General features: G+C 43.8%; 1 protein-coding gene across 1 annotated transcript in view; it reads right to left on the bottom strand.

Annotated features, from left to right (window-relative positions):
- The window catches only part of LOC120807410 (filamin-B), an 84,275-nt gene that overhangs the window by 2,018 nt on the left and 65,322 nt on the right, over positions 1-16,935 (bottom strand). The window contains exons 33-48 of the mRNA XM_040159421.1: positions 16,263-16,346; positions 15,354-15,459; positions 13,875-14,015; positions 12,459-12,587; positions 11,212-11,385; positions 9,731-9,889; positions 9,423-9,626; positions 8,793-8,945; positions 8,438-8,560; positions 6,555-6,821; positions 5,665-5,802; positions 5,456-5,571; positions 3,209-3,341; positions 2,909-3,085; positions 1,759-1,977; positions 1,078-1,287 (exon numbers count right to left, since the gene is read on the bottom strand). Coding sequence (XP_040015355.1) covers positions 1,078-1,287; positions 1,759-1,977; positions 2,909-3,085; positions 3,209-3,341; positions 5,456-5,571; positions 5,665-5,802; positions 6,555-6,821; positions 8,438-8,560; positions 8,793-8,945; positions 9,423-9,626; positions 9,731-9,889; positions 11,212-11,385; positions 12,459-12,587; positions 13,875-14,015; positions 15,354-15,459; positions 16,263-16,346 — 2,533 coding nt within the window. The remainder of the gene's footprint in view (positions 1-1,077; positions 1,288-1,758; positions 1,978-2,908; positions 3,086-3,208; positions 3,342-5,455; positions 5,572-5,664; positions 5,803-6,554; positions 6,822-8,437; positions 8,561-8,792; positions 8,946-9,422; positions 9,627-9,730; positions 9,890-11,211; positions 11,386-12,458; positions 12,588-13,874; positions 14,016-15,353; positions 15,460-16,262; positions 16,347-16,935) is intronic.

A 16,935-nucleotide genomic window follows, 5' to 3' on the forward strand; every position in this document is an offset into this window, starting at 1 on the left:
GAGGAGAGGAGGGGAAGATGTCAAGCAAGTCAAGTATGCAAAGATCAGTGTTGATAAAAGTGTTAAAGGAAAATTCCACCTCTTATTTTCATAGTTTCAGGTGTCATTCCTGTCTCATCATGAAAGGTAGGGGTGGATATTGTTTGAAATTTTCTGATACCTGAGTAAGTCTTGGTATCAAACCTCCATATTTTTTCTTTTTTTATAGCAACCAAAATGTATCTGTAGCAGAGTATTGAAAGTGTCAAGTACCAAAAGTCGGCGTCAAATGCCCGGTGAGATTCAGAATCTTTAGGTTTCTTTGATCAGGTGTTCTGTGGAAAAATGTTTGCTTTCCTCAAAGCAAGATATTGGATAAAAGGATTGTTTTTGTATCCTTATTGAAACTCCTGATACCACTGCTTATCTTACTTTGAGAAATATAAATGTGTATATTACAAACCCTTTTTTTTTTTATTTAACAAAAGAGGCCAGAGTTATCAAATGTGACTTGTCTAAACACAAGCAGCTGTACAATACCTCTGAATAAATTTATCTGAATTTTGATTTACATCAGGAACCATCTGATCAAAGATTTAAGAAAACAAGACTGCTAAGTCTGAGCAGACATTCGATGCCAACTTGCAGTACTTGACAGTTTTTTGATATTCAGCTGTACTGAGGACATGGAGACATCACTAAACAACTTCACAACTGAGCCCGTTAGGAAAGCAACAAAACAAAAACAATCAGACAAGATGTAAACAAAGTCCCCAGTTGAACCGTATTTAACCAAGCCTACAGTCACACCAGCAGCCCCGTAATGCTCAGAACACAGCACCACACAAGAAGCTGCACAGTGAAGTAAATGAAATATATATATGTCTTGTTTCCAGATAATTAAGATAAGTAACTTGGTTAAACTGTGGAGTTGTTTGCAACCTGTCTGATCACCTGGCCAATCCTGTTGCTGCCTCACTGGACTCTATTTAATCGTGAACTGAAGACAAATCTTTCACTCCAAAAAGAAAACATGTTATGAGATGTTCATGTGCACCAACCATCACAGGTGAGGTGTGGTAACGGAGGCTTCCTTACCGGCCTTGCTGCAGTCAACAGAGAAGCTGCTCCTCTGGCCCACGAAGGCCTTGCTGAGGCCGAGGCCTCGGCTCAGCACCTTGCTGGCGTCGGAGTCGCCCGGCCTGGGCATGGCGCTCTTGGTGAAGCTGCTGCTGGATGCCCGTGCTGCCGGGTCCACTGTCAGGGTCGACGTCTCGCTGGCGTTGGTCACATTCACCAAACGAGGACCTGAAAGATAGTAATTGTTACTGCGGTAGCTTTAAAATGTTTCAAGCAAAAACAAAGATATACATAGAATTGGTCAATAAGAAAATTAACGCCTGCCTTATCTACTTAATTACTGCTCTCCTACATTTCCCACAGTGCTATTTGACAAGCCACAAATAACCTACCTTCCAGCCTTTTGTTAGCATTTTTTAATGAAGGCAGAGGAAAAATAATGATACATAGTGGGTGACGAAAATAAGGAGCTTTCAACTGACAGAGCAAGACCAACAAAAAAGATCATGAGAAGAGGTTGAAAGCTAGAACGAAAGCTATTAAGTGGAGTTAAGATTATTTTGTCACCTGTTTGGTATAGTTTTTTTACCCATGATGAAGAACCAACTTCCATTCTTAAGATACTGAATGACATTACTCGTTGCAGTACATTTAAGAAAAAAGCGTAAGTCGCTCAAAGAGTGACGTTCGCCATGTTACCTGTGACTTTAGCCTTGAAAGGACTGCCGGTGATGTGGTTTGGTCCTCCGTATTTGATGCTGATCAGGTAGTTTCCAGGTGCCATGGGAGTGTACTGCACCTTGTAGCCCTCTGGAACCTCCTGGCAGTCCATCTTTACTTTGGACGGGCCCTCAATGGTCACAGCCAAGGCCCCAGGGCCCGCCTTAGTGTTGTTGATGATGAACTCTGACTGGGTCCCTGCGAGATTTAAAGACAGTCAGCAATTTTTGTTTCACAACTAGCAATGTTTGAGCGTTGTGGTCCCGTAGTAAGAGGGTTCCCCGAAGCAGACTGTTTAACGACTGTTAACCGGTTGGTGAACGATGGTGGACCTGTGTACTTGTGTGTGTCAGACACTGCATGTTGAGCATTAAAACTAAAAGGACCAAAACCATGCACTATTGTTGCTGTACGTGAATGTACATATGTATGGTGGTGATGCAAGACAAATTTCAGAAAGTTTAATCGATAGTTTGTTTGAAAAATAATTATAATCTATTAGTAGTTTTTTAATTTTTTTGAATCAAACATATGCCAAATTGCTGCTGGTTCTCTTCACATTCTTTTCTTTTTTGTGTGTATAAAATGAACATCAACATTTGTTGAATAAAGCTACAGAAATTGATGGGCATTTTTCACTATTCTGACATTTTTTACACAAAATAATTGATAGATTAATTGATAATGGAAATAATGTTGTAGCCCAAGTTTAATCCAAATGCTAAATTAAAAAAGGAAATGCTGGGACAAACTTTGTTTTGAATGCACTGTTTGGTAGAGGAACTGTGGGATCGACAACCATAGAAGAACTGGTGTTAATACTGATTTTCTGCCACACTTACATGTAATAATTCAGTTCCAGGAACACATCCCCAAAGTGTACAGAGGACAATAGAGACAAATGCAGCACCCGTGACAACGGGTACATTACATGTTAGGTTCCTGTAATGGAAAAGGCCTATTTGTGTTGTTGTGTTCCTTTATGATGCCGTTGTGTGATTTATATTGTATTGTAAAGCACTTTGAAATGTGTTTTTTTTTTTTTTTTTTTAAAAAGGGGGCTGACATTTCAACCAATTAAAAGTGAAAAGATCAGGGGTCACATGGGTGAACAGGCAGGTAAACCCACCTGTCGTGCCTCTCTCCAGTCCAGCTCCATACGCTGTGACCAGACCGGGCTCTCCAGTCTGTCCTGGTTCCCCAACTCGGACCTGGAAAGGACTTCCTGGGATGTGAGAGCCGTTGAACTTGACGTCGATGGAGTGGACACCGTTCTCCCTGGGGATGAACCGGATCACGTACTTGTCTGGAGGACGGGACAGAGGGATCTGTTACCCGCAGCCCCAACATCAAAGATTTTTCAGAGTCGTACAATTTTGGCTTTTTTGGACCTCTTTAAGTTGCCACACTTCACCTTAAAAACACAAACCTCTTTCCAGCTCGGTGACCACACACTCCTCCAGAGCACCGGAGGGGCTGTGGACCTTGGCCTCCATCTTCCCCTGCGCTCCGTTCAGACGCACTGCAAAGGACGCTGGGTGGTTCACCTTCAGACCAGACTCCTACCGAGGTCGGACGCGCACACAAGTCAGTGTACAGGCATGGACAGTTTCACAACAGGGACACAGACACACACACTCGTAAACTAATGCGCACACACACCCAAGTAGTCGTGTGAGGTGGTAGAAAGAAAAAAATCATTTTCCTCCTTCAAGTTTCTATTCTACTCTTTTCTATTATATGCTCTACCCTTTTCTACCGTTTCTCTCCATGTATTCTACTGACTGGTTTCTACTCTTACCTGTGCTCCTGTCGGTGCAGCTCCAGCAAACAGAGGCAGATGGCCAGTGTTAAAAAAGCAGTTAGACAAACTGACAATGTGCTGCAGTGTTATAGTACAGTCTTAAAAGAAGTACTCAGTGAATATGAGATGGTTTACAACAGTTTAGAGCTTAATAAAAGATAATATTGGTGGATATATATATAAGTACATATTTTTCATAAACATTTTTGATAAGGACCCTTTAAATTTGGAATAATAATGTATTATTAGTTTTAAATGGTGTCTAAACAAAATCGAAATGTACGTGAACTTTAAATAAAAGTCTTAAATTGCATTTTGATGTAATCAAAGAATAATAAAATTATTTTTAGTGCTTGTTTTTAAACTCTGTGCCATTTCCAGTACCTAACCATAATAACAATATTATGTAAATAACGATGATAAAGTATACAATGATATTAAATTAAATTGACCAACTGTTCTTGAATGAGATAACCAGAGAAGAATGTTTAATTTTGATTAATAGGCTGAATTAAATATCTAAGAAATTTAAAAGGTAATTTATCACATTGATGCAAAAATGCTGTGAATCCAATTTTGCCATAAATCAGATCTTTTCATTCATTTTCAAATGTGCGAAATTAAAGGGATGAGAGCAAATTAGGCAAAATCCCAACCTACTTCCAAATTCCCATCACCTGTCAGTATTATCGTATCTTCAACACTAATGCATTTTTCTCATCTAGTACCAAGACAGCAGTACTTTATCGGTTGGCTGTACTATAAGACCCAGATTTAACTAACACATGAGAGACTAAACAGAGCAGAGGTTCATCTACAGCTACAGACAAACTACAGTCTCTATGACGGCAGCAGGGGGTCTGCTGTGGCCTGTCTCTGTCTGCTGTAGCTTGGCAGCCAGGAAGCTGATGATGCCGATGCTGATGAGGACGATGGAGCTGTTAAAAGCCTTTAAATGAAACACAAGAGAAACACCAGCAGTTCCACACCAGACTGAAAGAGGGGTGACCAGAGCCAGGCAAAACGGTCGAGGAGAGCGTCGATTTCCTGACCATATCGAACTCCGTCAGTCTGAGCGGCTGTGGTTGAAATCACATCCCTGAACATAATCTCACCATAAAGTCAACGTTTTTCGTGTTACATCAAGAGTTGTCTCTGGCAAGACTACAGTAAAGTTCAATATGAACATCTGGGGTGTTCAGAGGATAAATCCTAATGTTTTTAGTCACCTCTTGACCTTTGTCCTCTAGTTAGGAAGTAAATGTCAAGGAAATCTATTTGATGATGAAATATCTAATTTGTTAAGTTGACATTTTGTCCTGAGGGTGACGCTAATGGAAACATCAAAGTGTTCAAAATGGAAAGGGTTCACTGTAGAGTTGAAACAATTAGTCAATTCATCTGTGGATTGACTGACTGACTCCATGACGTTTCAGCTTCACCCAGACACGGTGTCTTTGCCTGACTGTGGTCACATCCATGAGGCCAGTTGCATAAAGAAAATTACTTAAATCTGCCTACCTGTACAACTGCAAGGGGTTCGACCGATATGAGCCATTTAATGCTGCCGCCAAGCCCAGTGTTCAGCATATTAATTAATTAATTAATTTCTGGTTTTAAATGAGAAACAAATCAAATGTGCTTTCTCCCTGTTGCAGTGGAAAAAGCTCTTAGAACATGGACACCAATGTTAATAAACAAAGAATTAAAATTAACAATCATCTCTGTCTTTGATCAAAACCTGAATCAGTCGAACCCTCTCACCCACTTTATCTGCTTTATCTTATCACGACATGTTTTTATGCAACTGTGCCCAGAGCCCTTTAGCAAGGCAGGGCAGGCTGGGTGTGGAGGTGTCTCCTCATGCCTCACCTGAAGGCCGGTAACAGTGAGGCGGCGGGCGTCGTTCACCGGAGCAGCGACGGGAACCAGGAAGGGGCTGTCGGGTATGTGCTGGTCGTTAAACTTAACGGAAATCTCGTAATCACCTGGAGAGGAGGAGGAGAGGATGTAACTCAGAGAGTGCGAGAGAGACATTGATGAACAGCCGTCAGAGTAAACTGCGTCTGCGTTTTCTCTACCGGGCTCCTGAGCGATGTATGAGACGCCGCAGGATCCGTCTTTGCGGTCATCGAATGAGATCTCCGCCCTGCTGGGTCCCTCCACAGCGATGGACAGGCCGCCGGCCCCTGCCTCCCGTGTCCAGATACTGAACTCAGCTGGTGAGAGAGCATGAGAATGAGACTGAAATCGACATGGATCCAGTTTTTTGGTATCAATCCTTTTTATGCTAATATCGTTACTCAAAACGAGCCCGTCCCTACTCTGCAAAAGGATGCGATGACTTGGTGACAGTGGAATATCTTATCAAGAAACGCATTTTTTTGGAAAATTTAAACGTGTGTCACATCATCATTGGCAATGAAAACTTTGAAAAACAAATAATGGCATAATAAGGGCCCGTTCTCCATAGCTTGAAGTTAAGTTACTTTTCCAAATCAATGTCTAAAAGTGCGCTTCAGTCGAAAGGATCAAGCTGGTGTTACTCTGTATCTTGTTACTGTCAACAAATCCCATGAAAAGACCAAAAACATTGTGTTAGTCTGTCTCTGAATACTCTCTGGTGCTCTAGTTCATGGTAGTGAAGGAAGGTGTCACCCAGTGCAACGGTGTGGCTCACTGATGGGTTTTTAACGGTTTTTGAACATCAGTGGAGCTCTGTGGCACAGGAATAAGATAGATCGGGCTTCGGATACACACACAATACTTGTTGGCAGGAATTGATTCACTTTTGATTCGGGTATTTTCATGGGCTTTGTTGACAATAACAAATGAGGAATATGATGAGACCTATCCTTTTGGGTCCAGCATGTAGGTCTGGATTTGAAGGTGAGACTTAGGAACTACGGAGCGTACGCAGTCAGTGTGAAGTCCCTGTATGTATAATGTCTGCATGGGTGCGTGCGCATACCTGGCTCTCCTGCCTGTGCTCCCTCCAGTCCCGGGCCTCCTGCTTTAACCTTGGTGGCGCCGCCCTCTCCCAGCGGCCCCACAGTGAACTTGAAGGGGCTGCCCGGCACGTGCGCGCCCCTGTACCTCACACTCACGCTGTGCACGCCCATCTCCGTGGGCACGAAGCGCACACAGTAGGTGTCATTACCGACGGCCACCAGCTCGGCGGGCTGACTGGCTCCAGAGGGGGAAGTGACCTCAGCGGCGATGTCCTTCATGTCGATCGCTGTAAACAGACAGAAGGTCGGGTGTTGTATTACTTTTGTGTATTAATTTTTCGACACTGATTTACGATAAACTTTGTCTTGTAACTTTGTTGATGTATCTGCCGTGTCATGTTTTGGGATTTTTGTTTTGGTCAAAATGCAGATAAAATGACCAGGACGAGAGAAATAAGGAGAGAAAAACAGGACCAGGAGGTGGAAGAAAAGAGGGGGAGAAAAGGAGAATTGGCCGTGAGGAGAAGGAAGGTTCTGATTTTCCAGTTAATCACAATATTGATAAACATCCAACTTTCAGGAACATATAAAGTTCGACTAAAGTCTTGCCCCAGTCTAATTTCCGAAAATATTTAATGAAGCTTGCAGTGGTGGAAGAAGTTTTGTGATTTTGATGCAGAACTCTGAACCTGTTCTGGAGGCTCATGGTGGAACAACTTAAAAACTAGGCCTGAATTTAAAAAAAATTTCCGATTAATCTTGATTTTTACACTGTGCTTTACACAACATTGGTATGTATCAGATGTAACTGACTCATTAATAATCAAATCGAAATGAATCGATTCTGGAGTTTGTGAATTGAAATTGAATCAGGAGCAATTTTTTTGTACTAGGGCTCTATAACGCACCCTCCACCCTGGCACCGCCCACAGAGCAGTGGGCATCAACGACCCGGACGCCCCTCGCTGCCGTCGTCCTGCCCGCAAGCGCTAGTCTAGAGACGCCAGAGATGAGGCGGACACGCCCAGGATAGAGGCTCTGATCGGAGGTAACAGTGGAAGGAGAAGCCCTGCGATTGCTGGATCTTCCAGACCACCAGCGGGAGCAGTAGGAGCGGGAGGAGGTGTGAGAGAGGAGATGCCGAGACAAGACCAGGAAGAACCAGCTCACTGGAAGAAGGGGAGGTTGACCAGGAGGAGGTGAGAGGACGGAGAGGGGAAGGAACACAGAGGAGGAAAAAGGAGTCGAGGAGGAGAAGGAGTGATTAGGGAGGGGGGACAGAAGGCATTAGAAAAGAAAATGAGAAACTGAGGAAGAGAAGATGGAGAAAGGGGAAGAAGAGAGACGGAAAGTGGATTAGAAGAAAAGGACAAAGAAACAAGAGGACAGGAAAAAGAAAGGCAGAAATGTGAAAATGGAGAAATAGAATACAGAAAAAGGAAGGCCAAGGAGATAGAGGAAAGGTGAGACAAAAGGAAGCATGGAAGGAGAGGGAAGCAAAGACAGGAAAAGAAGGGTAAGACATGACAAAAGACAAAACTGACACAGTATACAGTCAGTACTGAGAAAAAACAGAAGACAAGAGAAATGTTATAGCTTCAGACAGGAAGCATTTTTAGAAAAGGAGAAGGAGCAGCTCTGACGACGCAGGACATTTTCGCAAACAATGTCTGGATGTCGTGTTAGCTTTCACAAGCTGCGTGTTAGCTTTCACTAGCTAACACACCGCTATTACTATTCGAGACGTTTACAAGTGTCTAGAGTGCAAGATAACATAAAGACAAAAGCCACTGCACCTGTCCTATCCAGGACATTCCTCTGACTGACACTCCAGACAACCAATCAGACAAGCCTTCAGATCAACGAGATGTCCAAGTGTGTGTGCGCTTGCGCGCGTACGTACCTGGTATCTTCAGGCTGAGGTCACACACACTCCCCACACTGGCGACAGATGCTGCCCTCTGTTTTCGAGTGATGCTCTCCCGGATACGACCCTCACCCGTCACCCTTACTGTGAACGGACTTCCTGTTGACAAACACACACACCTCAGACTATTTGTGCGAAAATATGTTTTCCAGCATGCTTCATTATTAGTTATTTCCATCCTTAAAGTATTAGTTTGCTTTCAGGAGAGTCGGAATCAGTAATTTATTTTCTAGGCGAAGAATTGTCGCGATGGTCGTGTCCATTAATAATTTTAGCATCGTTTTTTTATCCTCCAACAGTGGAAGCTGTAAAAAAAATTGCCGGTTTTTACCTGGGACATGTTCCTCAGCAAAGCGGATTGAGACAATGTAGTTTCCAGGCTCAGTAGGACAGTAGGTGACTCCACACGTCCCGTCCTCTATATCCTCCGTCTGGATGTCCACCTTACTGGGACCTTCGATGGACAAAGCCAGGCCACCGTAACCTAGACAGGAACAGGCAGATATATAAAGCTAACACTGGCTGGCTAACGACAGACACAAGCCTTCAGATGAACAAGGAGTTTTTAGTGGTGTCATCGTGTTCCCACAGCAATTAACTTGGTGAAAATGTTATTAGTAGTAGAATGAATACAATAATATTATTGATAGAAGAGAAGAACTTTACGTAAAGTTTATATAAAAAATATTAAGAGTCTAGAGCCATGCTAATGGCGTGAATGTGTGTGACAGATTTCATGAAAATCTATCCAATAGTTGTCGAGATATTTCGGTCTTAACCACACATGTCAACCTCATGGTGGCGCGACAGGACAAGTCAGGGGACACAGGAACTTGAATGTCTGTGTACAATATCACGGCAATCCGTCCAACAATTGTTCATATAGTTCAGTCTGGACCAAAGTGGTGGATCGACCGACAAACCAACACTGCCGCTGTCGTGCTAAAAAGGCTACACTGACCGGCCTCTCGTGTGTCGACCACGAAGCTGGCATTGTTGAAGGTGGTTCCCTGGACGAGGCCGTCGCCGTGAGCTTTGACTCGGCCGGCATCGCCGATCTCTGACTGGACGACCATGATGGAGATGGGACTGTTGGCGACGTGCCGACCATTCTTCAGGATGCTCACCCGGTGTTCACCCACCTCCCGGGGGATGAAGGAGATCCCTGGGAGGTGAAGGGAGATAAGAGAAGGAATAGATTCAAATAAATACAGATTTTCGTTTACTTTTTAACGACTTTAAAATGTGTATTTTCTGTGCGTGCGTTACCGATGTGGTTGTTGGCCATCCTCTTCAGCAGGCAGGGCTCGTCCCGCCCGGATGGCGCCCGGATAGTGGCGGTCAGCAGGCTGAGGTCTGTCTCGTTAATGTCCAGAGAGAAATCTGCCGCAGTGCCCAGTTTGACATGAGAGCGCCGCTGGTTGTCCTCTGAAACATACACACACACACACAAATGCACAGAAACTGTGGTCAAGTATCTGAACGCGGCTACTACACATTATGAGCGACAGAAATTTTTGTGCCTTAAAATGAATCAAAATTTTTCTTTTGTGTTCCGCTTTAATTAAGCAGATGTGGTGAGAGTGACTGACTGAGCTGTTAACTTCTTCTTTTCAGTTACATTACATTCATTTGGCAGACTGAGCAGTTTGTTTCTACTTTTCCCAACGTCAAAAATAAACTCAGGGTTTTTCATTTTCTTCCCGACAGACCGTCTTCATTACCGAGAATCCAGTGTAAAGTGTGATCAGTCAGTCATTGCTAAGCGGAGTCGGACAGATCTGATGCAGCGCCTCTCATGGTCAATTTAGTGACGAGATGCCGGTCTAAATAATAGCTTCGTTCCAGTATGAAAAGTAAATGTTCAAACATCCAAGAGAGCCTTCAGAATTGTAAACTAGAGTGGACCTCAAGAACCAACAGATCCATTGTTTATCAAACGAAAGACTAAAATTTTGAGATTTGGTAGGTTTTAAAACAAACTAAATAAAACTAAATGACTACCTGAAAGAATCCAAAAGTTCTTAGCTTTTGGCAGGATAATTGTACCTCGTTGTTGTACTGTACTTTTTACACTAAATAGGCATAATAGGCCGTAGCTTTAGCTTTTTCAGTCTATAGAAAAGTTTTTTTGTCATTGTTTTCTACTTAGTTTAGTTGGAGGCAACTGTCTTTATTTTGGTTTTAACAAACTGTTAGTGTACTTACTGAAGCAGTTATTCTAATTTCGTCTGACATTAGCCGTAGCGGTTCTTATTTAAGGTGAGGCAGGCCGCCTATGAAACACTTTAGGAAGTTTTTATAGTCCACATAAAGCAACTGCCAGCTTCTGCGTCTGTGCCCCAAAGAAGGAAACTTTCAGTTGTGATAAACAGATTTTGGAGGCACTATCACTTCTAAGAAAAAAAAATCCAACCCCAAACTGAGATGTTTAATGTTTTCTTTGTCTTGTGCTCAAAATAAGAATAGTTGACGTGAAAATGTCATTTTTTTTTAAAACATTAGGTAGTCCTTTAAAAAAACAAAAAAAACAAAAACAAAAAAAACAGTGAGGTTATATTATTTCACGTTTCCATATCTAATGCCAAATTTCTTTTCTTTAAATAAAAGTAAGTTCTGAATGCAGAAATGAGAATAAAAGACATGGTATATTGTTATTTATTTTCCGGTAAAGGCTTTGGATCATTGATCATTAATAATAATAAATCTGTCTGTTCATGTAGCACGTGTGGGCTGGTGTGCAGACTGACCGGTGATCCTGGCGGAGAACGGGCTGCCGGCGATGTGCTCGTCGTTGTATTTGACCAGGATGTTGTAGTCTCCAGGCAGAGTGGGCAGGTAGCTGACGCTGCACGTCCCGTCCTTGTTGTCCACACAACTTATCTCAGCTTTGGACGGACCCTCGATGGCCAAGTCGAGACCGCCTGGACAGACAAACAGATGGTTGGTCAAACCGACTGAATATGCTTGACACAGGATGTTATCAACAATCTACTAAAAAACACAGAAAAATAAAACATTAGTTCCAAAATATGCTGCTTCTGTGTTGATCCTATTGTAACAAGAAACTCGTCATTTACCAATAAAAATATTACCATTATAAACTGGTATCATATAACACTGCAGCTTTTGTCCTCCTGCACCTATAAGAGCACATCTGCCTAGTGCTGAAAAGATTAGTTAATTAATAATTTAGTTGAGAGAAAATTAATTGACAACAATTCTATCATTTATTAAGAAAAAAAAAAGAATAATAAAAACATTTATTGGTCTCAGTCCCTGAAATGTGAGACTTCGCTGCTTTTCTCTGCTTTATGTCATTTTAAACTGAACATCTTTGGGTTTGAACCGTTGGTCGGACGAAACAAGACATTTGAAGACGCCACCTTGGACTTAAGAAAATTATAATGGAAGTTTTCCACCATTTTCTGTAAACCCAAACAAATAATAGATTAATATTGAATCAATCATGAAAATGAGTTGCAGTCCTTGTTTACTTTGCATCAGATTAAAAATATCAGACGTACAACTGTAACTACTAATCTTGCTGGACTTGAGGATAGGCTTCCTCAAAACCACATGAAGCCAAAATCGCTGAAAACCTGAAGTTACAGTCTTACATTTATGTATCATTGCTGCTATTTAACTCCACAGAAACGGGAGGATAACATCCACCTTCAAGGGTTGACAACACATTAATGTATTTTTAAATAAAATGCTTTTTCTAAATATAATTGCCTTTAAATAATAATAATAAGTCTGGCCAGTAATGTTTGCGGTCGTGCAGTGTCAGGTTGGACCACTGAGGGACCACTGAGCGGCGCCAAACTAAGTTATTTTCAAATTCACATGCACAGATGTAGTGGCTTTAATATTACTGATACTATTTCTGTCGCAGCCACGAATGTACAACTTTTACAACAAATACCACGGTTACTAAACTATATGCCAACTATTAGATGACGTTGTAACCAGAATAACCCCCTCCCTCTCATACCTTCAGAGGCGTCCTCTGTGTAGACAGTGAAAGTGGCCATCTTGTTGGCGACGCCGTAGCTCAGACCAGGACCGTAGGCTGTGACATTGGGACTGCTGGCATGGTTCACGTAGAACTGGAGGGGAGACTCTGCAACACACACACTCATCATTAGTAAAAACTACAATGGCTAAAAACTAAAGGCAAAGTAAAAACCTGGCCGATGATGAAAGTCATTGTCTCATGTTGGAGCCGTTTGACTCCCCTTGAGGACAGGCTACTGACAGACACTGATGCCCGCTCTGGGGAATACTGCCGAGGTGTCGGTGAGCAAGGCACTGACACTCCCAATCCGAGTCCTTCAATGTTCGGCTGTCAGTAGGTTAAAAAAAAAAAAAAAAGCTATCCGCCAGCGGCAGAACTCGGTCGCTCACCGGTGTAGCCCAGTAACTTCACCCTCACAGTTACGAGTAGTGAAAAGGCTGCACTGTAGGCGGTCATGAAGGAGAGCGGCGCTGCAACACCAGCGGGCTCCGGTGGACAAACCTCAGTAATGCCCAGCACATAAAAGGACCGGTTATTTGATGCTCTGGGTCACTCGGTTCGAATGAGGAGAAATCGTGATGCTGCAGCACGTGCAGTGATATTTTAGACAACAGTGTTCTTCCAACTTTGTGTCGGTGGTTTGTGTTTGGCCCTTGCCTGTTTCAACTTGACGGTTCTCCCATGCACAAAGCCGGGTCCTTGAAGAAAAAGGTGTCGGAAGCTGATTGGCCTGCACACAACCCCCGCCCAGCACCTTTTGGGAGGAACTGGAACACTGACTGTGAGTCAGGCCTCATCTCCCAACATCAGCGTTGGACCTCACTAAAGCCCTTGTGGCCGAATGGGAGCTAAGTCCTGCAGCCAATGCTCCACAATCTGGTGAAAAGTCTAAAACCAGAGGAATGGAGGCCGCTACAGCGGAATCGCATATTTTTAACAGCTGCACGTGGCTGGAATGTTCAAGCATCCACATACTTTTGGCCATGTAGTCTATAATAAAGCTGGGACAGTGACGTTAGCCAAAACCTTTCGATGATTTTGGACACAATCACCATCTCCCTCGCGCACGGATTCTCAGGGTGTGATGTCATTACAGGCTGGTGGTTAATGGTTTTCTTCTGCTGGTTCACACACTTCTTAATCACAAACATGCACACTGCACACTTTTTATAGGGAGCTAAGACGCAGTCCTAAATCACACACACACTTCTCCAAGTGTCATCCTGACAGCAGATTGACGGCAGAGAGAAACAGGCTGCCGCTCTCCTTCTGCACACCAGGTGTCTCCAGTTCACCTTTCTGACTCCAAGCAACAGCAATGATGTTGTCAAAGACATGAGGGTGTGTGTGTGTGTGTGTGTGTGTGTGTGTGTGTGTGTGGGGTGTGCCAACCTGGGATGTGTGTGCCGTTGTATTTGATGTGCATCTCGTGCAGGCCAGCCTCAGTGGGTGAGTACTGCACTGTGACCGTCCCATCCAGGTTGTCTGTGATCAGGGGCTGAGCTGATTTACCTGAAGGCATCAGCACCTCACCTGCGACAGAGACACATACAGAGAAATAAATGTTGTTTTTTTTCCCCCAAAATAGTTCTGTTTGACATTTTTTGTTATGAGCAACAAAGGTTCCCCCCGGACTCAAACAGGCGACGTTGCGGTTAATGGTTGGAGTCTTAACCCCTGAGCCACGGGGGCAACCATCTTATCAACATTTGTTTATCTAGTTGGTCTAGTTCCTAATGTTTCTTTAAAAACTTCAGAATTTGCTACTATTTAGTGGAATCCCTTCAAAAGGAGCTGCAGAAAGGTGTAGCTGACACGGGAGTGGCGGGGCGCTGTTCCTCTGTGCAACACTGATGCACAAACAGGGTCTAGATGCTCGTCACGGAAGTCGACGTCTGAAGTCTGCAAAGCAACATCTGGATGAGCCGGAGGGGGGTTTGGAAACAAATGATGTGGACAGATGAAGTTAAAACTGAGTTCTGCGGCCACAGTCGCCGACAGTGTGGTTGGAGGAGGAGGAAGAAAAGAAAAAGAAAAAGAAAAAAAAGCATTTGATGAAAATAACACCCTGTCAACTGCTAAGCATGGGGGTGGAAACTCTGTGGCACAGGCATCACTGCACAGATAGAGGGAGGAATGGATTCCACCAAATATCAGCAAATTCTGGATGAGAATGTCCTGTGAAACTGGAAAGAGTCTGGCTTCTGTTAACAGGATCATGATCCCGAGCAGACCTCAAAATCCACCATGAAACTCCTCTCCAGAAACACAAGCTGCGGTCCAGTCTTTGGAACGGGCCCTCGCAGGCCCCCGGACCCCGAACATCACTGAAAGTCTGTGGGTAGATCTTAAACAGGCTGTGTGCGCGGGACAGGCTAAAAACATATCAGAACTTCAAGTGATCCGCAGGAAGAGTGGGTGAAAATTCCGTAATCAAGAACAAAAAGGCTGCTACAGGAAGCGTTTGCAAGCTGTGACATCTGCCAAAGTTCAGGTCATTAAATAAAGATTTAGTGGGGTTCCCAAGTATTTGCACATGCCTTACATCTTTTCAAGTGTTTAAAATAAAAAGCAACAGCGATTTAACATTTGAAGACATTTTTAATGTCTGTTTGCTGCAGGGGTTGGATTTACTTCTTTTCTCTTGAGAAAGTAACAAATTATGTCATTTGCCCAAACCTTTGCACACAACTCTCTGTGTGTCTTTTATATTGCGTTGGGCTTCTTTCTCGCCTCAGTGCCTGTTTATATGTCACGTATTGCCCCGTTGGTGAAAAGGTGCTACACAAACTCAGCCAACTCGAGCTCAGACCCTTTTTCCAGCACACCATGTAACAGACAAGGGACTCCCAGCATCCGTCTGTCTCTCACCAGTGATTTCTCCCTTCCTGAAGGAGAAAGGTATCACCATGTCGAACGGTCGGAAGCCGCTTCCATTGACGCTGCTGCTGATTGGCTCGTAGTTCTCTGAAGTCACCTTGAGAAGACAGACACAGAGGGACAGACCTTAACGCGTCATTCGACACCAACAACAACTTCCTGTCCTTCTCAGCGGCCTGCATTAGAAAACATGCTGCTGCTGCATCCAAGCCCTGCCCACACAGGGGCATCCTGGGAAGTGTAGGGGTGTGATGGAGCAGGAAGAAAGAGGGGGAGGATGAGGGTTTTTATGATGAGATGACCGTGATGCAGCCACAGCGATGAAGAGTGCACTGAGGAAACGGAGGGAGAGGGAGAAGGCGAGAGACCACCACAACAAAACCCCTGGAGAAGAAAAAGAAAAAAAAATCCTCCAAACACCCGTAACCATAGCAACACCTTCTGCAACACATCTCACAAACACCTGGGGTTTATCTACGTAAGGATGTTAGAAGTTTGCTGCGATCCCATTGGCTGAGACAAAAAGAGAAGCGATGACATGGGAGGAAGCAAAGCGGTCGAGCGAGTACACTTTAGAGATGGAGTGAGAGAGGTCAGGTTTTAACCAGCAGCCATTCACCTGCAAGAGAGGAGCAGTGTGTGTGTGTGGTTTCATGTGTGCCTGTGACTGTGTTGTGTATAGCCAGTACGTGTGTGTTAGTGAATGTTGAAGTGTCTGCGTATGTGTGTGTGTACTGTGGCCACTGCTTTGAAATAGTGTGTGTTCAAACGAGCATATTAGTGTTTTGTATGTGTGAATCTGACTTGTATCAAAGTGTATCAAAGCTTGTTGTGTGTGTGTGTGTGTGTGTGTGTGTGTGTGTGTGTGTGTGTGTGTGTGTGTGTGTGTTTTGGGGGTACCCAGGGCTGAAAGCCAGCTCCGGGGGGAGCAGCCAGTTGCTGTCGAGGCGTCTGCTCTTGCATCATGGGTACCTCATCAGTAGCCTGAAGACACGACATCAAGGGTTAACATCTGACACAGACCCCCCCCCCCTTCATTTTTATATATGTGTGGAGGTTTCTTCACATGTAGGACCATCTCAAATCATAAAGTTTGGAGTGTAAGTGGAAATTCTCATTCTTTACTTCACCACTGAGCGGAAGTGCAGACTCGAGATTAAGGAGCAAACATCGTATGCGGCACTGTGCAGAAGTTTAAGGCACTTCGGATGTTTAGGATTCTTATCCATCACTCTACACCGTCAGTGAGGCGTCCGATCGGCCCAGAATTCATTCTGCAGCAGGACAACGAGCCCAAACACACAGCCAGAGTCATAAAGGACCATCTTCAGAGACAAGAAGAACAAGGAGTCCTGAAACAAAAGGCTCTCCCCCAAGAGACCTGATCTCAGCATCATGGAGTCAGTCTGGTTCTCCAAGATGCTTGGAACAACCTACCTGCCAAGAACACCTTAAAAAAACGTATGCAGGTGTGTCTAATGGTGTTTTAAAGACGAAGGGGGGTGTTTTAGGTTTTTTTTCCTGTTTACTCCACTTTGTATGAAGTTAATTGATAAACAGAAACTATTCATGG

This window comes from Xiphias gladius, chromosome 21 (genome assembly GCF_016859285.1).
Source record: "Xiphias gladius isolate SHS-SW01 ecotype Sanya breed wild chromosome 21, ASM1685928v1, whole genome shotgun sequence".
NCBI lineage: Eukaryota > Metazoa > Chordata > Actinopteri > Istiophoriformes > Xiphiidae > Xiphias > Xiphias gladius.